This window comes from Eschrichtius robustus, chromosome 11 (genome assembly GCF_028021215.1).
Source record: "Eschrichtius robustus isolate mEscRob2 chromosome 11, mEscRob2.pri, whole genome shotgun sequence".
NCBI lineage: Eukaryota > Metazoa > Chordata > Mammalia > Artiodactyla > Eschrichtiidae > Eschrichtius > Eschrichtius robustus.
The window spans coordinates 1924518-1950875 of NC_090834.1; the positions used below are offsets into that span (position 1 = coordinate 1924518).

Genomic DNA, 26358 nt, shown 5'->3' on the forward strand with positions numbered 1-26358 from the left:
GTATCTAAGATAGTGCCTGGAACATAATATGTGTTCAGTAAATATCTCTGGGTGTCTGAATGACTGCATATGGTTTGATAACAAAAGCTCAGATTCTGAATGTTTTCCTTTCTCTAATGCTCTCCCAAAAATCAAGTCTGAAGGATCTTGCTTCAAAATCATCTAAAACTGCTGTAATTTCCTTACCTTAACTCTCAATACCACACCTGCCCGGCGTGAGACATGTATTCGAGGTTTATTCTGGTCTTCTCCCTGCCTTCCCTTCGCAAACTTCTTCAAAACACATCAGCCACTTGCTGTGCTGCTCACGTGGGCAGCGTTTCCACAGGCTGGAATCTTGTAAATGTCCACAAACCCAATTCTCCTCACTTTCTTTCTCTGTAGATGATGGGGAAGTGGGATGAAAGTAATGTCTGTCCCTGGCCTAGGGACAAGAGAAGAGGGGATCCAACACTCTGACCTTTCACTGTCAGTTTTGGGGTGTGCTTGTTCAGTTTGCACGTGCACACATGCACACTGTCATTGGGTTTCCCCCCGTTGAGATGTTGAGGACTTACATTGCTTGGTCAGACTACGTGACTTTAACAACCAGAGGCAACGTCTGCTTTGGGGGTGGGGGCAGATGCTGAAACAAGAACTCCATCTGGGTGACGGGTAGCAGGTTTGCTATGAGAGATGCCACAGCCTGATGCCAGGAGGGTATTTTCTCGTGTCGAGAGAGTGTGGTTCTAGCCTTACCTGACCACTTGTGCCACTCCACTCACAGACTCTAGTTTGTATGGATGCCCGGATGTTTTCCCTTATGAAAACCACCAGGCTTGTTTATCGCTTCTTTCACTGCAGACCCCAATCACGAGATGCACAGACCCAGCACCCCTGCATCTCCTTCCTCAGCAGCACAGCAGCTGCCACGAACCCACTCGTCACACACAACGGCCTGGCTCCCCGAGGGAGCACTTATGGGGCTGACCTTAAGGAGCCATTTCAGGCGGGAATAGAGAGGCTCACTTGTTCATAAGCCTGACATTTATTACTCGGAGATTCTTTCTCCACAGTACAAGCTGCTCTTTATAATTTTATCAAATAAAGTGCTTCTTTCAGCAGCGCCCCACTTTCTCCTCCGGGCTTCCTCACACGGCCCACTGCTCCCATCTACCTGTGGCTTTGCATGGGGCAGAGCACAAAACTCAGGGGCCATCACCCGGAAAGCCCGTGACCCCCTCGGTGAGGGCCAGGCTGGGGTCCAGAGCGGAGGGTGTGCCCTCCTTTCTTCTCCCTTTACTTGGGCAGCAGTGAGTGAGAGAGAAGATGGATATTGAAGCTTCCTCCGCCTTGAAATGTATCAGCTTTACCTGGCGTTTTCTAGGTCACCAGGTCAGACCAACACTTCGAGTAAATCTCATACAAGTCTTCAGAGCCCCCGAATCATTAACAAACGATAGCAACACACGTAATTTGTTTCCCAGGCTGGAGAATGAGAGGACCTACTGTAAATCTATCTAGTTATATTATTTTAATTAACAGAGACCCAAATTGTAGAGATCTCAAAGCTTCCCATCTTGATTTAATGGAACTCATATTTTGGGACATGGATGGTTCAGTGGTCTGGAAGCAGGAGAGGAGGAGAAAGGATCACATCGAGTCCTACTACGAATTAGTCAATAGCATCATATGTGATAGATTTGGGACCTGGGCTTTCCCAACTCCGAACCATAGGTGGTCTCTTATGTAATCTAGACCCATGAGAGTGGACCTGTGGGGAATGGGAATTGTCCAGCCCTATTGATCTCAGGTAGGAAGACCAGGTGGTTTGTAATCAGGAAAAGCTGTGCACAGTGTGATTCATAAATGAAGACATAGAAATATTGCAAATACACCGAAACATGTCAGTGTCCCTTCGTTTGACTTTTGACGGAGCTCGTCCTTTTCTTTGAGATTGAGTTGGCTGATGGGAAACTGCTGTCTTCTTCCCAAGACGATATTCATGCGTCATCATTGCTCATGATTCCTACTCTGGGTTTATTTAAGAGCAGGCATGAGGGCAGAGGTTCTTGTGAAACATCTGAGTACAAAACACTTATAGTCTTTTATAATTTTTCCCCTAATCAATTACAGTTTGTTCCCACATTTAATGCAGTTTTTTAAAATCTACTTGCAGTTATTGAATCTTTCTAAAATATTCTACTTACTTTTCATAGAAACAGCAGTTCTCTTTTCCCACTCATATTGTATCAGTTTATGAAGAATTTAGGGAAATTATGTAATTATACGAAAAAGTACATCTGCTAAGAACAGATTTGGGAAAAGACGCAACTGACTCTTGGTAAGCATGTGTCTTAGCTAGTGAGCTGGTGGGAGCCTGGGTAATTCAGAGGGGAGGGCGGGGATTCAGCTGGACATCAGAAGGCATGACCTGCATAGAATGGACAGGGCCGGTTAACTCAGTGTGCCAGCTAAGGGACATTAAGCAGAAATTAGTTAAGAGCACTTTCATCGTGTGCTTAACTTGGACTCCAGGTTTCTGAATTCATGTGCTAATATTAGTTATTGACCTCAGACAAATCACATAACCTCTCTGAGCTCAGCTTATTCATGTGTAAAATGAGGATATTGTTAACTTGTTTGAGTGTGTACACACACACACACACACACACACACACACTCCACCAAGGGCTCCTTTGAGATCACATTAATATGTATGATTGCTCTGGTAACTGTACCTACTCTACAAATATAAACTTTTTTCACTTTTCTACTTTGAAATAATTTCACACTTATAGAAAAATTACAAGACAAAAATTCTAACTTAGCAAAAGATTTGCCTACTGTTAACATTTTGGCACGTTCATTTTACCATCTTCTTTGTGGGTGTATAGATAGATAGATAGGTGATAGATAGATAGATAGATAGATGATAGATAAAGACAGAGATGATAGATAGATGGATAGATAGAAAGATTGATACATAGATGATAGATACATAGACAGATGATAGATAGGTGATAGAGAGAGATAGATGATAGAGAGATAGATAATAGATAGAAAGGTGATAGAGACAGATGATAGAGACAGAGATAGAGAGATAATAGAGAGATAGAAAGGTGATAGAGACAGAGATGATAGCTAGATAGATAGAGAGATAGATAGATAGATAGATATAGGGTACATATGTGTGAATTAACATTTTTCTGACCAGTTTAGAGTAAGCTACAGACATCATGCTCTGTTACCCCAGCACTTCAGTGCGTATTTCCAAAGAACACAATATTCTCATATGATTATAAAAATTAGGATATTTAACTTTGATACTATATTATCATTTGACACACTGATATTTTCCAATTTTTACAATAATGTCCTTTATAACATTTTTTCCCCATCCAGGAACAAGTACAGGATCACACAATGCATTTAGTTGTCATATTTCTTTAGTCTGTTTAGTTTATCTTTCTGTTTCAAGGCATTGACATTTTTGTAGACTGTCCCTCAGTTAGAGGGTGTGATGTGTCCTTATGCCCAGATTCAGGTGATGCAGTTTTTGGCAAGAGCATCACATGCATGATGTGTTTTTCTTGTGTTGGGAGGCACGTGATGTTGGTGCTTCTCATTATTAGTGTAATCATTTGGTTAAGGCTGTATCTGCCAGGATTTTCCACTGTAATGTTATTTTTCAAATCTGTTTCAAATTGTTTTTAAAATTAGTAAGTAATTTCTGGCAAGATATTTTGAGACTGTGTCAGTAATTTGCCCTCATCAAATGTTTACCCACTGGTTTTCACGTCCATTGATGATTCCCACCTAAGTTAATTGTTACTAGTATGGTTGCAAAGTGGTGATTTTTTTAAAATTCCATCCATTTTTATATGTTTATTAGTTGGTATTCTGGTACAAGGAAGAGCTTTCCCGTCCCCATTTCTTTAGTTGTTTGCTTGTTAATTATTAGTATAGTCATGGTGTTTTATTCAACGGATTATAAGGTTTATTGTTTGTTTTGATGTTCAAATCATCCTAGATTTGGCCAGCTTGTGTCCATCAAGCTGTCCCTGTGTCCTTTGACATGTCCTTATCGTTCTTTGTACACATCCTTTCCTTCAGGAACAGGACATTTTGGGCTCATCTTCTGTTTTCCCTGCCCCAGTCCTGAAGTCAGGCATGTCTCCAAGGAACCCTGCTTCTGTTGAGTAGGGTGTGGTGTTTAGAAACCCAAATCAGGGTAATAGTTGTGCTTGATGCCACTGGGGCATCACTGTTTCTAGAAAGCGGAAAGCGGGAAATACAAGGTATCCTTTAAAATCTCTCTCTGGCATATTTTTCTTCTTTTAGAACCCTGCTTTTGCACCCATATTCCTCATTTATAAGAAAGCTTGTTGTAAATTTGGACTCTGCTCCTAGCTAAGCCTAGAAAGAAAACTGCACTGTTCTGACTCTTCTGAGAGGTCAGAAGAAAAGACTGACCCCAGGACACAGGAGCAGTCAGGGTAAGAGGGCGCTCATGTCAGGAGTGATGTGCGGGACTGAGCAGGGAGCCTTGACAGGAAGTGTTTATAACCATTATCAGTTCCTGTGAGCTGTGGTCTATCTGATCTCCCAAGTTTAGAGGTCCCACACTGATGTTCAAAAGTTCCTGGAGGACTCCTCCCTTAGGGAACATTTTGGTTAATAAAAACATTATTGTCAGATATTGATATTAATAACTACATGGAAGGCTGCACTCGCCCATTGCTTTCTATTCCACTTATTGCTCATTTCTGCCCTCCTCTTGAAGTTCTGTGACAGCTGAGAACAGACGCGAGACTGGCTGTGCATCAAAGTACAGTCACAGCTGCGTGACACTGGAACCCAGGGCTCCTGGCAAAGTCTTGGAAGTGCATCTTAGGCCCTGTGCCACCTCCACTGTATTTAGATCCTAGATCCTTTGGCCCTCCTTGGGGAGAAGCTGGGCCAGTCAAGCAATGATGAGGCGCCCTCACTCCTGCCTCTGAATATAGGGTTGTGTCCTGTTTCACAGGCCATCAAGTGCAAAGGAGAGAGTGGGCACAAAGGCAAAGGAGGCTTCCCGACCAGCGTTAGAAGGCGGGTGTTGGGCCCTGCCCTGCAGTGTTGGCCAAGCAGAAGCCCTGGTGGAATGTGGACTTGGCAGAGCGAGGGGGAAACACCAGGCCACATTGGAGCTTTATTGCCTTTAAATGTAGCCCGAGGAATGCCAGGCTCTTACCATGCAGTGAGGTCACTCCTCCTTCATTAGAGAGGACTGAGCGAGGGACTGGACAGAGGTACCATATGTGTAACCGAATCCGCTTTCTCCTGCTACGTGGAACAGGAGTCCTCTGTGGAAAGAAGGGGTGGAATTAGAGAAAAACTATTTCTCCTAAATACTTACTGTGCCCTCAATTCTGTGATAAGAGCTTTACATACACTACTTGGTGTAATTTTCATGATAATTGTATAAAGTATATTCTCATGAATGAATATCCCCACTTTACAGATGGGGAACCTGACCCCTGGAGGTTAAACCACATCCTATGGCTCATACATTGAAAATAAATGTCTAAACCCAGGTGTGTCTGCAAAGTCCTGTATTAGTCCTGGTGTCTACTTTAGGGAAGATTACTTCCCTAGTAGGTAGGATGAGGTGACCCAGTGAGGAGAGGGTCACAGGCAGTGCTATTAGGACACCGCAGTCACGTAGTTGATTCATGCAATTGATTCTCAAGCCATAAGCCCTCCCCACCATGGGGAATAGGTGACGACCTGCATTTGGACCCCAGCATCTGACTGAAACTAATGCCCCAAGCAGGGCTTCTAACAGACCATTTATAGGATCCAGAAGGCAGGGAGTTGGTTTCTCAACTGAGTAGTTAGACTGGGGACAAGGCATTCCCTGCATTTGCCTAGCAGCTGGACAGACTTCCAGGCCACTATTTCTAGTTGAAAAGTGGTAGGTTCCTCATCAGGAGCAGCTATGCTCCAGAGATGTATGAATAACTGTCATTTGACAGTACCTTATATCTATATTGTTGTTTTGTTGTTGGTGGTTGTGGTTTTATTTTAATTGTGCCAAAGACCTATAAACTATTGACACATTACTGACCAACTGTGTGACCTAGGACAAATCAAGTAACCTTCCATATCTCAGTTCATCTAATTGAAAATAAGGGTAGATTTAGACTATGTGCAATTCTTATTTCATGAATGAATCCATTAATCATACGCATTATTTGGTCGTTTTGAATACACCAAGATCCTTATTGTATAAATAAAATGTAGTGACCCAACAGGCTTCACCTGAAACTACTGTTTTTAAAACCCTATTTACCTTTTTCGTATTGGTCGCTGACATGCCATCCAGACTAAGGAAGACCCGGAAACTTAGGGGCCACGTGAGCCACGGCCACGGCCGCATCGGCAAACACCGGAAGCACCCGGGAGGCCGGGGTAATGCTGGTGGCATGCATCACCACAGGATCAACTTCGACAAATATCACCCAGGATACTTTGGGAAAGTTGGTATGAGGCATTACCACTTAAAGAGGAACCAGAGCTTCTGCCCAACTGTCAACCTTGATAAATTGTGGACCTTGGTCAGTGAGCAGACACGGGTAAATGCTGCCAAGAACAAGACTGGAGCTGCTCCTATCATTGATGTGGTGCGATCGGGTTACTACAAAGTTCTGGGGAAGGGAAAGCTCCCAAAGCAGCCTGTCATCGTGAAGGCCAAATTCTTCAGCAGAAGAGCTGAGGAGAAGATTAAGGGTGTCGGTGGGGCTTGTGTCCTGGTAGCTTGAAGCCACATGGCGGGATTCATTAAATGATAAGCGCTTTTCAAAAGAAAAAAAAAAACAACCCTATTTACTCAAGAAATATAATAATCAAATACACTCTGGTTGTTGAGAAGATCCAAGTTTGAATAAATCAAGTGTATACTATGTTTGAGGCAACTGGAGAAATTTGAATATGGACTGATTATTAGGTGGTGTGGACATTGGTTGATTATACTAGGCATGATAACTGTATTGTGTTTATGTAGATACATATCTATATTTTAGGGATGCACACTAAATATTTATGGGAGAGATGCCGTATGGCTGGAATGTAAACATATTTCTGGGAAAAATGATGAAACAAATATGGTAAAATATTAGTAACTGCTAAACCGATGTGATGGATATAGGAGTATTCATTGTGTTTAGGCTGAACCATATGAAATTGCCTATATTAGATCATTTTTGACCTAAAAACAACAATTTCATATGGTTTCGAGTTTTACTTGTCTCTAATTTTACGTGCATTTTAATTTTTTGTTAATAACAAAAAGTTTCTATGTGTCTATAGGAAAAATTCCAGGTACCTTAGTATGGTACAGAAGACAGTCATCGCCCTGGTCTCCATCCTAATTGTCCCCCACACCTCTTTTCCTGCCACCCACTCCCCCTCCAGCACAGTCTGATGAAGCTTTGGTAGAACCGCCTTATTCCGGATGGCTTGGTTTCCCTAAGCGCGCCAAGTCTGCTTCTGTGTCTTTCCTTAAAGTGTTCCCTTTGCCCAGAACAACACACTTCCACTTACCCCTCTGCCAGCTCCTCACGTTCCAGACTCAGCTCACGGGTCCTGTTAACTGTGAAGCCTCTTCTGAGTCTGCCCCCGCTCCTCTGTCCTTCCTCTCCTTACCCGGTCACCCCTCAGCCTCTCCCGCAGTCAATCCCCCAGGTCTCGAGAGGCAGCCTTTCAGGAATGTCTTCAAGCCTAAGTCCCCCAGAGGCAAGTGCAGCCCTTATCAGTATCCGTGTCTTAGGGAAAGGCCACTTACTGTCCACGGTCAGGATGTTGAAGGGCTGAGTTTCCACCTGCTCGGAGCCAGCCAGCTGCCCTCCGTGGAGCTGGCATGCCCAGCGCCAGGCACAGGACCGGACCCTAATGGGGGCCTGCTTGTCGGATGAGTGTGGAGAGGCTGGGCTCTAACCCCAGTGAGGTCACCTTTCCACTTGCTTCTTAACAAGTCTCTTTATTTCTGCTAGGAAGTGAAATTAAAACCAGCAGTCACCATGGGGACAAAGGCTAGGAGGACAGAGAGGTAAACGTGTAATCAAAGGTCCCTGGGGATTAAAGACCTCTCCTTCCCTGTTATGCCTGAGTTGTGTCAGGACTCAGTGGACGTAACCCTGGTGGGTTGATAGTTAAGCAATAGAGTTCTTGAGTCCTTCTTCAACTTCCCCTTCCTCGATCGGAGGGACAGGAGTTTTCACTAATCCCACCACCTGAAACGACTTGACCTTCTGAGGTACAGAGCTGTGTGTGCCAAGCACACACAGCACATCCAACTTACAAATGTGCTGGGCACTGGTGTCTACACTTTATGTTACCTACTGGACTGCACGCTCCCTGAGGGCAGGGCTTACAGTTTGCTAAATTTTATTTCTCGTGGTGCCTAGTGCATTGTTTGTCTCGAGTAGTGATCATCGTAAAGATAACAAGAGCAGCCAATACTTACATGGCACTTCTATGTACCAGGTACCCTTGTTCATATTTTACGATGGTGATGGTGATGATGGTGGTGGTGATGATGGTGATGTGATGATGGTCATGGTGATGTTCACTTAATCTTCATATTCCTTATGGGTCAGTCACTATTATTAGCTACAGTTTACAGATGAGAATATTAAGGAGGTAAAAAAAAAAAAGATTAGCAACTTGCCCCAAGTTGTGATTCAGTTAGAAAGGGGTAGAGGTGGAATTAAAAACCAGACAGGTTTATTAGACGTGTATATATTTCACTGAACAATATTTGTGTACAATGGACACTAAATTTATATGGGCCAGAAAAGGAGATGAATGAAGAAGATACATTATATTTTCAACAGCACTCTTCTAGTATATTGTACTGCATCTCTCATAATATTCAGGAATACATTATGAAAATGAGTGGGAATGAGGGAAATAGACTTTAAATTAAATGAATTAAAATAATTATTTAATTGCTCACTGTGATAAGTGCTCTGAAATAGAAGTATGGAGAGCTGGGAGGGTATACCAGCAGGGTCCCGGAGGCAGACTGGAAGCCTGAAAAGGGGAAGAGGATGACCTCTAAGTGGAGTGTGAGAAGGGCCAAGAGTGAGGTGGGGGATGAGGAAGGGCAGGGGGGACACAGGATGGAGAGACTTGTAAGGAGGGTGACATGCCATTTATTATACAAGCTAGTCTCACATCATATAAATGGGATTTGGGTGCTATAAGTTATGACACTGGAACACAAGTCAAGAGTAGATTCAGGGAGCAGGTGAGGCAGCTTGTACAGTGGTCCCTGAGGGAGATGGTTAGTGGCCATGATTGCAGAGGCAGTGATGGGACCAGGGAGAAGCAGACACATGTGATACATGTCAGAAGGTCACGTCAACAAGGCACAGTCAAGAGACCCGAACAAAATTCCCAGGTACTTCTCAGGAAGGTGGGTATCTGCCCATCCATCTACCGGTCTAATCTCTGTCTTCCTGTAAAAGCTGTGATTATGACACAGATCATTTCATATATACCAGGAAAAAGACAAAATCCCATCCAAACTTTACAGTGAAGCTGATTTTTTTAATGCATTCAGTAGGTTGGGAGCCAAATTCTTTGTAAGGAATTAGAGAGAATGCTAATGAATCTCTTACCCAAGGTTCTAGAGGATCAGGTCGTACAGATTCTTTATTTTCTCTGGATTTTAATGGGGGACTTTTCTTCCTATTCAGTTCCATGGCAGTGAATTGCGTGTCTCTCTAAGGCTCCTCAGCGAACAATTTACAGTGTAAATATATTTGTTGGCATGCAAATCACTCTGCATTATGAGTCTTGATTAATATTATAATGCGTTGATGAAAGACTATAAGTGGTTCTCAGAACTAAGGTTTCAGACAAAGATGTGCTGTTTGGGTGCAGAATGTTTGCTGAATATTAGATTCGGTTTTTTGTTTTGCTTCTCTCTCTCTTTTATTTTAAGGAGCTGCTTGGTGTGAAGTGGTAACAAACTTCAAAATGCACAATTAATTAACACAGCCAATCTATCACCCAAACTGCACAGAAACACGCCTCCCCCACGCACACGTAATCCTTGATCACACAGAGACTGCTTGGAGGCTGCAGCCCTTCGGTTCAGCTGTTCAGCCCCTCGCTCGTTGCCAGTATCCTGTCTCTAGGGAGGTACTGTTCTGCAGCATCGTGGGCCTTTTCAATCCTGTGCGCGCGTGCGGGTTGTGTAGACCGCGTGCCCAATTCCCACTCTGCCCACTGCAATGCAGAGATGGTGTCACCAGGCTTTGCTTCTATGACAGTTGGCTTCTCCTCTTAACAGTTGTCAGCACAGACACTGAGAAACAGGATTGGGGGACCCTCCACCTCCAGCAATTCAGGTATTGCCCAGAGCTCCTCTTTCACACACCAGCTTGAATCAACAACATTCGGTGGAAGGCGCACAGACTCAGAAGGTGAGCTGTGACTGAGAGCGAAGGGCTTCCAACACGGACCGAACTTGGTCTAATTCCAGCTCTGCCACTTCACAGCTGCCTGACACTGGCCGAGTTATACCACCTCTCCAAGTTTCAGCTTCCCCATTTGGAAAATGGCGTTAGTAATTTCTGTTTCTCGAGTTTGGAGTGAAAAATTAAATGAGATCATGGATTTGAAGTGCTTTCCTGGCAAAAGAAAGAAGGAAAAAGGGCAAAAAAGGAGTGCTCAATAAATAGACGCTCATGCTGTAAGCAGATCCTCAGCGCATGGTCCACAGATAACAAGACAGTGAATCTCATATTTGACTGACCTCTCCCGAGTTTTGCGGATTGTGTTATATCCTGCCATCTCTAAGTGCTCACCACCAAGAATGTGGACTCTCATCTGTACTGTGCCCCCTTTTCCAGATGCATAGCTGCGGTTTTGTGTCAGAGCGCCTTAGGGAACACGCCGGGCATCTCAGGAACCACTCCGTGAATGGTACCCAGACATGCAGAAAGGGAAGTGCAGACACAGCCAGAAAAGGGGGCCCCAGAAGGAGGTGAGGTAGAGGAGCTGTGCTTGGTAAAGGAAGGCACATGCGGGTTGGATTTTGGCCCCAACTGGACAAACAGGCTCTGGTTCTGTTCTTGCCTTGTGACCCCCCAGCAAAGAGATGGCACTTGAGAACGTGTGCTCTATCTTCTAAGCAACTGGTGGGTTGCTAAAGCCGCTTGGTCCATTATGTTGCCCTCAGAAGGAATGTGAATTATCCCTTCAGAAGCTTAGGATATACTGTGTTAACACTCGTAGGGCCAGCCTGGGAGGACGGGAGGGAGAACGGGCTCAGACTTTTCCTTGCAAAGAACGTTCTGTATTGCCAAGGTGGGTATCCATCAGCAAGGCAGAATTATTGTTTCAGCAGGTTAACATCTCTTATTTTCCTTTTTTCATTAAAACATTGTACATGGATTTGTACAGAATATTCAAATCCATTGCTAGACAAATAGGCGTGTATGCATAAGTGGAATTCAATAAAATGATTCTCAGATCGCCAATAATCCCTTTCCCTCCTCATTCTTGGCTTCTTGCCATTTCCCTGAGAATGTGGCTGCCATGACAAGAGTGTGCACGCACCCTTGCCACCAAATCTTCCAGCCCAGTCCTTTGCCTTCCTTTCTTTTGAATCGATGATCCCCAAAAGGCTTTGGTTTTAATCATTGGCTGAGCCTTCACCTGTGCTCTGGATCCTCTCTCCTGCCCCTCCTACATCATCAGTATCCCTTCTGTACTGGATTATTCCCTTCAGCGGACACATGTGCTAATATCTCCCATGAAACACCTTTCCTGACCTCATAACTGTCTTCCAGCTACCACTCCACATCTCAGCTCCACGTTATAGAAAAACCACTAAAGAGAATTTTCTGTCTTTGCTATTTACAATTTCTTTCTTCCAGTTTTCTCTAAAACATACTCAGATCCAGCTTCCATATTATAGTAGTCAGCTCAGGCTTCCATAACAAAATACCAGTGACCAGGCAGCTCAAACACAGAAATTTATTTTCTCAAGGTTCTGGAGGCTGGCTGATTTTGTTCCTGGTGAGGCCTCTCTTCCTGGCTTGTGGACGGCCACCTTCTTGCTGTGTCCTCACATGCACCCCACCATCTCTTCAAAGAGCACTAATCCCATCACGAGGACCCCACCTTTGTGACCTCACCTAATTCTAATTACCTCCCAAAAGCCCCATCTGCTAATACCTCCTAATACCATTGGTGGGGGGGGGGGATTAGGGTTTCAGCATATGAATTTCTGGGGGACACAAGCATCAGCCCATAACACATTTCTGTCATTTTCCCTAAGTTGCACTTGACAATGACACTAATGACTCCCACTTTACCAAACCCCATTGTCCCATTTTACATGATTTCCCTACTCAGTTTTTTAAACTTTCATGACTTGGTCTCTGGAACATCAACCACAAGCCCCTGCTCTTCCTCCTTCTGGCTTTTCTTTCCTGAATTCTCACCTCCCAGTCCTCAGACATGGGGTTCTCAGAGCTCAGTTCTGATTCTCTTCACTTGTCTTCTCTGCAAGTCCCCAGGGGGCTTCATCCAGTGTCGTGATTTTAAATGCCATTGGTATGCTGAGGATGTCCACATTTATAGATTTAGCCCTGAAGTACCTCCTGAAATCCAAACTTGTATATTCAACTGCCTCCATCACTTTCTATGTGAATGTCTAACAGGTTTTCCAAACTTGTCAAAAGCTAACCTCTTGGGTGTCTAGATTTTCATACCTCTACCACCCAGTCAAATACCCCGTCAGACTGCTTCTCCTTCCATCTCCCTGTCTCCTTCAGCAGAAGCTCTATTCTTCTTATTTCTCAGGTCCGAAGGGCTTGTTCTATCTCTGAGCCCTCTTTTATATCGTATATCCAAATATCTAATCCATCAAGTCCTACCATTTCTACTTCCAAAATTCATCCAGCATCTTTACACGTCTCGGCTCTTTCACCTCAGCTACCCTGGTCCAAGGTCCCATAGTCTCACCCCTGGAGTGTGTGGTCATCTCCTATCTGGCCTCCCTGCTTCCACTCATAATCCCCTTCAGCATAGACCCTCCCAACAGAGCAGGAGAGAAATCCTGGTGGAACACAGAGCTGCTCGTTATTTCTCCTTTGTTCAAAACTCTCCAATGGTTTTCCATTTCCCTCAAAGTAAAAGCCAGAGTTACAGCACTGGGCTGCCAGGCCCTACAGCCCTTCCTTCCTTCCTCTCTGATGCATCTGCACCTCCTCTCTCTCTCAGCAATATTCTCTCTCCTTCGGCCACCTGGTCTCTGCTTTGACCCAAGCACAGTCTGAACTCAGGCCCTTGGCATCACTCTATTCTGTTCCCCTGCTTTATTTGTCTCCAGAGCACGACAAACACATTTTCATTTTATTGTTTTTAACCTCAGTCCCCCAGAAGAAGGAAGGTTCCATGAAGCTGGGGAGTTTGTTGTAGTCATTGCCATATCTCTAGCCCCTAGAATAGTACCCTGTAGATATCAGGCATTTGAAAATATTTGAGATGATTGAGGGTATAGAAAGAGAAGGAGATGCAATAAACCAAACAGGATTCTATGAAGCCAGCCAGGAGCTGGATCTACATGGTTCATTGAAATAAACAGAATTCCAAAACCTTGTGTTAGTGTTTTAACAATTCCCAAAATATTAATCCCATCCTAACACCATTCTGTACTGATAACACTTTTGGAAGAAACAGTGTTGAATAATCTCAGGTTCGCTTTTTCTTTCAGTCTCTTCTTTAAAAAAAAAAAACAAAAAAACAGGCAGTTGGAGGGGGGAAAATACTAATAGGATGGCTACAATAGAACCTCTTGGAATAAGGTAAGGGCTTGGTGCAGAAAGACACACACTCTTGAATCACTTGCTTACTAATCTTATTAGAATATCACTAAGTCATCAAGACAGCATGTTGTAGCCTCAATTAGTCTGACCAAATCTACTTCTGAGAAGGAATTCTTCTTGACAGAATACCTCTTTATTATCTAGGTTGATTTAGTTATCTTTTTATCTCTTTATAACGCCCCTCCCTCCCAGACTCCTGTCTTCTGAGGTCTTGTTGGTCTTTCACTGTGTCACTGAGTAAAAGATGTCATCAGGCTTCCCTGGTGGCGCAGTGGTTGAGAATCTGCCTGCCAGTGCAGGGGACACCGGTTCGAGCCCTGGTCTGGGAAGATCCCACATGCCACGGAGCAGCTAGGCCCATGAGCCACAACTACTGAGCGTACGTGTTTGGAGCCTGTGCTCTGCAGCAAGAGAGGCCGCGATAGTGAGAGGCCCGCGCACGGCGATGAAGAATGGCCCCCGCTTGCCGCAGCTAGAGAAAGCCCTCGCACAGAAACAAAGACCCAACACAGCCAAAAATAAAAAAATAAATAAATTTTAAAAAATTAAATTAAATTAAAAAAAAAAAAAAGATGTCATCAAACGTAGAAGTTTGAGGACCAAAGATGCATCAGGTTGACTGCACTCACCTGCATCGGCTCCCGTTGGGCGCTCGTGGTCCCAACGTTTTCTGTAACTGGGAGTGCTGACTTCCTCGGATTACTAGAGTCACCAAGGGTCCTCCCTACCGGGATCCAACTGACAAAGAAGCTACAGTGACTAACCTTGTCTATGGGAACAAGTGCCACCTGTAAGACCTCCCAAAACCAGCCCATCTTCCCGGTACAGCGTGTTTTCCTTACACTGTCCCACGGGGCCACTCTCCTTTGACCAAACTGGCATCTCTAAACCTACTTATTCTAAGCTTCACCCTTTTGCTCATGAATTCCACAGTCACCTGGAACACCTTTCTTTTCTACATCTAAACATCCCAGGTCAAAATCAATGCCTTTCTGAATTTGTCCTGAACACCAGCCCACATTCATCTCTCTTTCACTACTGGTTTTGTAAAATAAGCCTCTTAACTGTAGAACTTCATCATATTATGTCTTGCCTTTTTAATTATTACCACCACAGTTACAATATAAGCTAATAATAGTGGTTACTTTATTATCTGACATTCATTGTGCTTATACTGCCTCACTTAATCCTCATAGTAACTTGTGGATTTAGTGTTTAATTTAGGATTTAGTGTTGCTTTCATTTCATACGTGTGGCAACTAAAGCTCAGAGAAGCGGTCCAGGGTCACAAGTGCCCTACTCAAGAGCAGATACGCATTCCCAGCCCTGAGACTTCCAGGGAGGGTCCACAGGGCTTGATCTACACCTGCCCTGAAGGGCAGCACTTTATCTCATGTTCCTTTTTTATTTCTTAGGGTGCCAAGCATTCGGAAGACCTTAATACATACTCGTGAATCAAACATTTTAAAAACCTACTTCTGTGATGCTACATGATTGAAATAAAATCACTCAGAAGGAGGTTCTGTGGGATCCCCTTTCTTAGGTCAGTATTACTGAGATGGGTGGGTTTCAAAAGACTTACCTACTTAATCCAGATCTGTCTTACATGAGAGACCTCATCCCAATCCCTGGCCGTCTCTGCCGTGTCACCTCTTTGATGGGGAAGCCAGGGACTTAGACAGACCTGGGATTGAAAGCAGCTCCAGGAAGCTGATGGACCCGGCCGAACAACTTACCTCTGAGAGTCAGGGGGTGGGTGGGTGGAGTGAATGCAAGTACAGATAGGAAGGATACCTACTCAACAGAGTTGTCTGTGGATCAAATGCTATGGCTGTGACGCCCTTGGACACAATTCCTGACACACTGTTGGTGCCTCTTATCTGCCTGTCCTTCCGTAGAAAAGGGTCTTTGGTGATCAGTTCAAGTATGGCAAACGCTGGGACTTCCCTGGCGGTCCAGTGGTTAAGACTTCACCTTCCAATGCAGGGGGTGCGGGTTTGATCCCTGGTCGGGGAGCTAAGATCCCACATGCCTCGGGGCCAAAAAACCAAAACAGAAGCCGTATTGTAACAAATTCAATAAAGACTTTAAAAATGGTCCACATCAGAAAAAAAAAAAAAATCTTAAAAAAAAAAGAATAGCAAATGCTCTGACCTTTGTTAGCTGCGGCTTTGTTCCGAGTGTGACAGGGAGTTCTGTAAAATATCACATTTCTCCTGTATGCTTCCTGGAGCTGAGGAACATGGCTTTGGTGAGACAATGACATTTTCTCTTAGTAAAAAAACTTCACGGAAGGTGAGGGGGAGGCAGGACAAACGTGAAGGTGCTGGGCTCCGTGGCCCCTCGAAGCAGCCACTCTTGCTTGGTTTATGCAGCTGTCCCCGGGGCCAGAGTCACCGCGTCCTCCATCTCCAGGAGCCGGCTCCCTTATCCCGGCAGCTGGCCGCCAGCATCACTGCCTTCTACCCACGTCTCTCCCTGAGATGAGCGGTTTGAAGGCAGGACAGGAGCCTTACTGAAAGCGTCTGTGGCTGTATTTCTGCTTTAAGTACTGTTCCACCGCAGCCACAGGGCCTTTGAGCTGACCCTGAACTATCATCTCAAAGAAGCGGCTTCTACCAGGCCGGCCAGCACCCACCTCCTTTATTACCCCACAGCTGTGCATCTGAGGGGAGCCGGCTCTGGAGCCTGCAAAGCTTCCGAGAGCCAGGAAAGTGGTTGGGAAGATGGAGGAAAACCCTGAAGAAAGAGAGAAAGCTGCAGACCATTGTCCTTTTCTTTTCAAGACAGCAGTGCCTTTTGCAGACTATCAAATGGTTGCCAGGGAAACAGAGCGCAGGAGATGAGAAAGGTTATATGGGTACCGGATAAAGCAAATGCACTTTTAAAAAACATCAGCTGACAAGTGCTTAAGACTCTGGAGGGTCTGGGAAGATCTCATGTTCAAAGTTCCCCTTCAGAGCCTCAAGTACCTTGATATCACCATTAACCATATTTTAATCATTTGTCAACTATGATTCATCTCCATCAAAGGCTTGTGCTGACGGGTTTCATGGAGTGTGGCCCGTGAGTCGGCTCTTTCGGCTTCCTGGGAATGAAGTGTCTGGTACTCTGGGCCCGGGGTCCAGTGGCCTTGGCTTAAAAGGAGTTTGAGTCCAAATCTCTAGCTTCTTTCTCCTGTAAGCAAGTGTGCAGTCCCTAAAATACAGCAACACTCCACGAAGTCTGGGTTTACTGGTCAACCTCAGAAGGTGTGCGTGGCCTTGTGAGTGTGAGAGTGTGAAGACAGTTGGTGGAAAGAAACGCTCTGTGTGTACACCTGCCGGTCATCCCAAGAACACTTATCCGGGGGGTTGTGATTCCTCTGGGAATCACTGTTCTGTTTGCACTGAATATTTATGAGGGCTCCTTCACTTCAGTGAGCTCGCTTGTGAATTCTCCTTCCAGCCCAGTTTCTCCACTGTGGCCTCTAGCGAGTGTGTATAACTCCCACTCTCTGGAGGATTGCCCCACTTTATTTTTTCTGTGTCCCCACATTTATTTGTTAAAGTTGTACTGTGTTAACTTGCACATGCTTATTTATTGTCTTGGGCCCTTAAGCCTCCGTATATTTCCCAGACCGAGTCACGTGTGGCTCTCCCCAGCAGTGTCTCACGCAGCTCAGCTTCCAGCAATGAGCAGCAGACCCTGGGCGCTTGCTGGGTGCCGTCTACCGACCGTGGGTACTCGCTGCTGCCTCAGTAATAGCAAAAAGAAAGTCAGCTTAACTGACTGGCATCGCAACCTCCCACACAATCATGCTGCCCCTGAACTCATGGCCTGGCTGCTGTCAGGCCTGGCTAGAAGGGAGGCACAGGAGAAGGCTGAGTCCAAGTACCAGGATGAACAAGTTTAAGAGGCTGCAGGTGGGCAGTAGGATGATGTTCTCGAAGTTCAAAGCAGGCAGGCAAAAGCCTCTAAACAAACGTAGCAAGGGGCAACTTCAGTGACTTCTGGAAAACTCCAGCTGTAATTCTTGGATTGACAAGAAAGTTTTAAGAGATGGGCCAGGAGCACGTCGGACTGGCAGAGAGAGAAGACCCATCACAGGTACACATTTTCCATCATTAGATTATCTGCTTACATGCTCTACGACCTCTGCAGATCCACACTCTGTTTTGAAAAGTAGTGAATATTAACAATGGACAGAATAGACAAGTGAAGTTTCAGTCCCCAGACCAGAGTAGATACTGAGTTACAAAGGTCACTTAGCGTGAGGTGATCACAGTGGGAGAACATAACACAAAAACAGTATCTACATTGTACACTATGTTGCAAAGACCTTCTGCCTAAAAAAGAGTCTTTTCTTGTCTCCTGGAATATGAGCTGACCTTGTGGCAAGATAGAAGTGACACACAAACATCTTGTGTCCCTATATGTCATGTAGATGCTCCTGTGGCACAATGGGGCTTTTTTTTTTTTTTTTTAATTATTAGCACCTTTAATTATTATTTATTTATTTATTTGGCTGTGTTGGGTCTTCGTTTCTGTGTGAGGGCTTTCTCTAGTTGCGGCAAGTGGGGGCCACTCTTTATCGTGGTGCGCGGGCCTCTCACTACCGCGGCCTCTCTTGTTGCGGCGCACAGGCTCCAGACGCGCGGGCTCAGTAGTTGTGGCTCACGGACCTAGTCGCTCCGCGGCATGTGGGATCTTCCCAGACCAGGGCTCGAACCCGTGTCCCCTGCATTATCAGGCAGATTCCCAACCACTGCGCCACCAGGGAAGCCCCCGTCAATGGGGCATTTTTAAGGCTGCTTTTAATATGAACATGGAGGAATGGAGGAACCTCCATTGAGGAATGGAGGAACCATTGGAGGAACCAATGGAGGAACCTCCGTGGCAGCAATTATGATTTAACTTCAGGAAGACACCCCCATTCTGAGGAATGTGGAGTAAGATGTTAGACCAACATGGGTGATCAATTCATGTCATATTTTGTTTTCTAGTACAGAAGTTTGAGTTTTCCTTTTGATTCCAGGAAGAAAAGTTTTTATGTCCTTCTAACCTGAGGAAGGAGATGGGAAGGATAATCTACTTTTGAAAAACATTTTCAGGAAAGAAAATTCTGTGACGCCACTAATAATTTTTGTGCAATTTCTGAAAATATTTCCAGGTGGAAAGATCTGGCTGTGATCTTGAATTGCAAATCGAGTGATAACCTTTCTCTTCCATCGTTAGTACAATAAATGTTCTGTTCCTAGGATCTGGCTTCTTGTTTGAGGCCCAGTTTTGCTATTCGAAAGGTCAGAACAACCCATAAGATGCACGGTGATGTCATAAGTGAAAGTAGGGTGAGACGGGACGAACCCAGAAATGCCCAATTTTGCCCTTCTTATAATCGCTCCTTGGAGAGAGATGTCAGAGGATTGATAGTAGGGCATGAAGTGGGAAGTATCACTTTATTACTGGCTGTTCCAATTCCCAACGAATCCCAAGCAGAATCGGGTAGAGTTAAGCTGGGGTGTGCATGTCCTTAATGGGGCCTCCTTCCTCCTTTTGAACGTAAATCTTAAGTATTTGCTATTTGCCATGTGGTTCAGCAACTGGAAGTAATAACCAGCATTATCAAGCAAGGAGAGACAGAGCCTGGAAAAAAAAAAAAAAAAAAAAAAGCGCAAGGCTCAGCTTACCAAGTCCTGAACACAGAGTGGAAGAAATCCCATTCAAGTGCATGACATCTGAATGTACCAGAACCCTGCCCATTAGAAACATGATCCATCAGTGTTTTGCAATCTGATCAGTCACATTGGTGACTCCATTTGGATTAATGATGGAAATACGTGTCTTACTGCATAATATTCTTGCAATATTGCATTTTACTTCAATTTTGTCAAAGAATTGTTAGCTGTTTAAATATATATGCATATACATATATATGCATATATATGTATATATACATATGTCTATGAAACATGTGACTGACAGTCATGACAGCCTCTGCATTACCAGTAAGATCACTGTCTTGTCTCTGCAATGATCTGTTAGGATCTACACCTGCAGGTAGCCCTCTGGTAGTATCACTGGCCAGGCATTCACAGCCCAGAGAATCACACCATTATCTTGCACCATTCACTAAAGCAAGTCATTTTTTAATTATTATCATGGCATGATTTTTAAGTGGATGATCATCTTAAAATATATGGAGAACAATGCCATTGTTTGCATACTTTTAGTGAGTAAAGTCAAAATCATTATATTATCATAGTGGCTTACATTATTATATAAATGGAGGAAAGAACATTTATTGAATAACTTCACTGTCTTTGGCACTATTTTAAGAGCCTTCTGTGTGTTCTCATTTAATTCTCATAACACTTCTAAGAGGTTAGAACTACCGTCCTTTTATGGGAGGAGAAATCTAGCCACATTACTCAGTGTACACCAGTGGCAGAGCTGGGATTTGAATTCACATCTTTATGACTTCAAGGATTATGCTCTTTCTGATATCCTAAAGCATCAAAAATATTTCCAGATTTTTGACCTAGGTGTGCTTGGAAGAAATAAAAGTATTCAGGGGAAGAACTTGGTTGACTAATGGGGATGTTTAGTTGGGCTTTTAGGTACCTGATTCTGAGGTATGCAAAGAGTCAGAAGCTGCAGGTACCTAACCAAAGGTTGACTGGTCTGGTCACCTGAATTTCAGAGTCTTTGCTACAGAACAGAATCCATGGGTCAGGGCAAGTTCTTTAAGACTCGGGAGATACAGGGTTGCTTATATCAGAGTCTTCCTTAGGTTTTGTTCATTATGAGGAATAGAGCCATCAGGAAAAGGTAAGAAATATAGGATAACACACTCTCTATAACTTATGTTGACATCCAAGAAATGCTGGATTGGAATATTTGGATTTGATACCCTATTGTATCCCCATCACATTGCCCTTTAAACAAGCTCCTTCAGTAGGGCAAGGACTAGGGCTGTACATCATTATAGCTCAGGAACCCCATATATTGGCTGACACAAAGTAAGTATTTAATAAATATTTGTTGGAAAAATAAACAAATAAATGAATTGGTATTACCTTGGAATGAACATAGGTCTCTGGTTGCCAACTTCCCAGGTAATATTGTATTTTTGAATTATATTCTTGGTATTATAAGGCCTTCCCTTCATGGGCCATGTTTATTTTTAAAAATTAAGTGGTATGAAACTTAATTTTATTTAGAGACTATTTTAAGACATTATAGCCCCAGAGAGATACTCTGGGATATTATGAAACAAACTTTAGGAAATTGCTGACCTAGATACAGTACCAAGGTGATAGGTGCAACATAAATATAATAAATGATAGTGAGAGGGTCCCTAGGCCTTTCTTTCCTACTAGTGCAGGTGGTACAGAAATAGTCTGAAGAAACATTGAAGAAAGTCTCAGGGCAGACAAAATTTAACACCTTGGGCTGCTTTTTCTACCCATATTCAAGTTATTTTATTTAATACAAAATGTATTTATTCAACAAATATATGCTGTGCTGATGGAATGTGTATATGTATGATGTGCCAGACACAAGGCAAGGTTTTGGGGAAGTAACGGCGAACCAAGCTTATCTGGTCCTCCCCGCCGTGGAGCCCATAGTGAAGGGGCAGGGGCATAACAGACACTAATTGGGCAGACACCTACCTAGCTATATAGTACATGTGTTATTACTCTTTTTACTTCTTCAGTTAAAATGCAGGTAGTGCAGTAAGTCTGTCCTACTTATGGCCTCTTTCCCTTTGACACATCTTTCATCTCTTTCTACGTCTGACTCTTCTAAACACGATTAAAATGTAGGAGTGAAACCTTATATCCAAACACTGATCCAGTTGTTGTTGTTTTTTTTTTTTTTGAGGGGGAACAAATAAAAATCAAATAAACATACCTGCCTTCTTCAGGATTGTACCCGTATAGTGAAAGCTGAATCAGTATTTGTTGAAATCAGTTGCAGAAGCAGGGAAGAGCCACAGTGGCCGGGTTGCATCATCTCTCAGTAGCAAAGCTGATGGCACAGCCAGGACGTCTGATTCTGATGGTACCACACAGCTTCGAGAGACTCAGTAGATATTCTTGGTTTTGATGATAAGCCAGCTTCGGGCTCTGGTACACTTGAGAGAGAGCATCCTTCAGTCTCCTTACCACACGACCATTTCCCCTTGCCCTGCCGCCGGTACACATGCACATGCCCCACGTCTGTGTCCTCTGGCTACAAGTTCCTGGGATTTTCCAGGAGATGCTGTTAGGTTTGTATTATTTCCAGCCATAGCATTTTTTGCATCCACGGCAGCATTTTTCTTGGCTGTAGCTGGTGCATCTGTGCCTGTGGGAAGTTCTCTGCCAGACCATCACAGCTGTTCGTGAAGATGATTCCAGGATACCAGTAACCCTTCTCAGCATTTTCACCTTTCTGAGAGTTTACAGCACAAGACTGAGGCCCCACGTGCCATGGTAGTGTGTGTGTGTGTGTGTGTGTGTGTGTTCATGTGTGTGTTTTAATTAACGTAAAATAGCTGATCCAACTGAAAAATAATTAAGGGGCTTAAAACCAGACCACTTTCAATAAAGGACACATCTGTTATTTTCAAAACACTGGAAGCAATAAACAACTACAGTAGAACAAATGAGCTCCTAATCTGTGGGAAGCACACTGGAGGGGGTAGCACAGCCCAAGAGGGGGCTTCACCAGGCTGGGGGAGGGCTGGCTGCGTGCTTCTCTCTGTGGGTCACGCGCCACACGTCCTTCCCATGTGACACAGGTCACACGCCAAGCTGCGAACTCCTTCATGGACTGGGGAGCGTCCGCTGCAGAATCTGAACAGTCATTCAAAGTGCTCTTTGGGCACCTCTAGTCTGAAGGACAAAATGAGAAGAGGACTTCTTCTCACTTAGTGGAGGGAGTGTTGGGGAAAAGGGTGTTTAATCTTCTTAGACCAAAGACTAAGATCTACATGTCAACAGACCAGCTTGTAACCTCTGACACTTAGGAATTTTCTGGTCCTAAGCATGAGATAAGAGGTGCTAACGTATACTTAAAATCATACTCGCTAGAAAGATGGGAAAATTGACCCAACATTAAAAAATCGACACTAGAAAAAAACTTGGCATGAAACATTTATTTTTCTTTTTAATTTGGAAAGGAGTCAGTAAGTGATGTGGATTGGTTTTGATTATAAGGCATTAAGCCCCACAAACTTGATGGGCGCTGAAAGAACAGACATGAATTTTGAGGTCTGCATCTGGCTTCGCTGGTTCTTTAATATTCAAAATAGGCTACCTGCTACCCTCCTCAGCTCATGTCCTCTTCTTCACAGGCAGAATGATAACAGGTGTCACTGCAGCATGATGCCTGTCTGATGCCAAGTGCAAGCTCTCTTCTTCTAAGTTGTGTCCAGTACAGGTATCCTGGTGTCCTGTAGGATGTGGCTTAAGTTCTGATTAATACTGACCAATCAGATGATGGGAGGGGCACTGGAAGGGTGGAGACAGTTTATAGAGATGAAATATAAGAAGGCTCCCCAACTACATACTGAGCATAGTGATACTAATGGCTTTGGTCCAACAAAGGTCACATGGTTTCTACCTTTGATCTGTGGCATAGCAGTTTAGCAGGTAGTCATTTTCTGATGCCCAGCTCTCTTTTTCTTCTTTCCCATTTTAGTTAATCCCCATAGCATCTCATAGTTCATTCTTAGACTAGACTGAGAGGAATGAACTTGCTTTGTTACTGTTTAAAATGGCCAAGGGCCTTTGACCCAGTAATTTCACCCAAGAAAAATTTTCATGAAGAATTAACTCAAAATTAAGACGGTGCTCTCTACACAGCATGATTTTTAATTGGGTAAAAAGTCAAAGTCAAAGTCAGCAATATGAGAAGAGCTAAGCGAATTATTCTCCATTCATTAAAGGAATTACTTTAAATAAAAATTATGAAGAACATATAGTATTATGTAAATGATTACAGCAGAGTAATCAGTTCAAGCAAGAAAATATAAGTGTTGCTGATGCTATAACTGGATGATTATTCCATTCACGTATCCACAAATATTAAACTATGTCAGATCTAAAAGAGTGCACGATGTGTTAAAAAGTTGAGCTTGTGTGACTTTTTATCCTTATTGTCTTTATGATTGCTGTTATATTTGTGAAGGAACAAAACTCGAAGTGAATAAGTATTGGGAGGCACAAAATTTCATTACTGGAATTAACCTTTTGCCCTTGTAAAATAAAAGGGGGGGGTCAATATTGTTTGAAGTTTATTTCACTATGCTTTTTATCCTCATTTTTACTAACCTTGACCTCCTTGCGACCACCCAGCCAGACTGACTGAAGAATTTGTGAACTTAGCAAGTGTAATCTCCTATTCCAGGTCATACCGCCATCCAAGAGACCTCAACATCCACGTGGAAACCATGCCACGCTCTTGACTTTGCCATATTGTCTTCGACTCCAAGGAACAAAATCCATTTCACTTTTATCATTCATTGTCTATCGCTGAATAATAATTACTGTGGAAGTTATCATCTTAAAGTGACAGTAAACATTGATCATTTCGGTCAGTTTCTGTGAGACAGGCGCTCAGAAGTGGCTTAGCTGGGTGGCTCTGGCTCAGGGTCTCTCAAGAGGTCGTAGTCATGATATTGGTTAGAGCAGGAATCGTAAAGGTTCACCTGGGCCTGGTGGATCTGCTCACTAGGGATCTGGAAGGTTGCTGGTGGCTATGGGCAGAAGAACTCATTGCCTTACCATGTGGAGCTCTCTGCAAGGCTGTTTATGTGTCCTCACAACGTGGCTACCATCCGAGAGAGATCATGGTGGAAACTGCAGCGTCTCTTATGATCTAGCCTCAGGAGTCATGCACTGTCACTTCTGCTGCATCCCACTGGACCCACGGCCAACCGTAATTCAGTTTGGGAGGGCTCTATCTAAGGGCATATTTACCAGGAGGCAAGAATGCTTGGGGACATTTCAGAGGTTTGCTACACAGTTCACCCTCTGGCCCTTTAATGATGCACATCCCTCCAAGATGTAAAATATACTCACCACAAAGCACTGAACAGTGTCACCCAATTACAGCATCAGCTGGAAATCCAGAATCTCATCGTCCGCATCACACAGGTACATGTGGGGATGGTGATCCTCTGGTGTGTTTCTTTGTGTTTAACTCCTTGAGTAAGCTTCTGTCTACCTGAAGACCTGTGAACTAGAGAGAGAGTTATCTGCTCCCTGCCAACCATACGCACACACACGCTCACATACATTCCACATATTGGGTTAGGCATAGCGTAATTGTCATAGCTTGCCCTTTTCAATCAGGATATGCATAGGAGTTACTGGTTCACAGCAATTCTGAAATTTAGCAAAGTACACGTCGACAGATCCTTGATTTGGACTCATGGCCTAGGAATCATTCTCTGTGTTTCTTGGCTCTGCCCTTGAGGCTCTTGGTCTTAACCTTCTGAGTTATCCTTCCTTTTTCAATAAAGGTAGCTTATGTTTGCAGCTGAGTATTTTTTTGCTGCCTACTTCTTGCCTGTAGACGTTTAGGCATCCAAAGACCTCTTTCATTTTGTACCGTCTCTGTCCTTTACAATCCAACCTGGGAGGAGTCCTGTCAATACAATTCTTTTGAAAACGTGTGGGTCCCTGTGAGTATTGTTGGGTTCATTCTATTGGACAAAAGTAATGCTCAGAAATCTCTTTTAGACAAGGCTCTGTCAACCTTGGGCTTTTGATGAGGAACAGCACCTTCAAGCTTCATGGAAGCCCTGTGGTTCCACTGAATGGTTCTCTAAGGCACCAACATGGATGTTTCCGCGATCTTAACAAAGGTTTTCACAGCTACACCCTCTGTTTCATCTTTACCATCAAATTTTCCTATTTCTTATGTTTCATTTTCTTTTTTAATTTTCTATTTTATATTGGCGTATAGCTGATTTACAATGTTGTGTTAGTTTCAGGTGTACAGCAAGGTGATTCAGTTATACTTATACATATATCCATCCTTTTTCAGATTCTTTTCCCATATAGGGTATTGCAGAATATTGACTAGAGCTCCCTGTGCTGTACAGTAGGTCCTTGTTGATTATCTATTTTATATATACTAGTGTGTAAATATAAATCCCACACTCCTAATTTATCCCTCCCCACCTTCCCCTTTCCTTTTTTAAAAAAAATTTTTTTAATTTAATTAAATTAATGAATTCATTAATTTGGTTGTGCCGGGTCTTAGTTGTGGCAGGTAGGCTCCTTAGTTGTGGCTCACAGGTTCCTTAGTTGTGGCATTCGAACTCTTAGTTGCAGCAGGCATGTGAGATCTAGTTCCCTGACCAGGGATTGAACCCGGGCCCACTTCACTGGGAGCGTGGAGTCTTAACCACTGCGCCACCAGGGAAGTCCCCCCTTTCCCTTTTGGTAACCGTGAGTTTCTTACATTTAATTTTCAATCTGTCAGCCTCTCCTGGACTCATTTCTTTTTC

The 26358-nt window shown here is 43.8% G+C and overlaps 2 protein-coding genes across 4 annotated transcripts in view; both read left to right on the forward strand.

Moving 5' to 3' along the window:
- The window catches only part of OPCML (opioid binding protein/cell adhesion molecule like), a 493523-nt gene that overhangs the window by 176653 nt on the left and 290512 nt on the right, over positions 1 to 26358 (forward strand). The gene's annotated exons all lie outside the window — the stretch shown is intronic.
- Positions 6322 to 6834, forward strand: LOC137772474 (large ribosomal subunit protein uL15). The gene has a single exon (XM_068556416.1). The coding sequence runs from the start codon at positions 6339 to 6341 to the stop codon at positions 6783 to 6785; it is 447 nt and encodes a 148-aa protein (XP_068412517.1). The 5' UTR covers positions 6322 to 6338; the 3' UTR covers positions 6786 to 6834.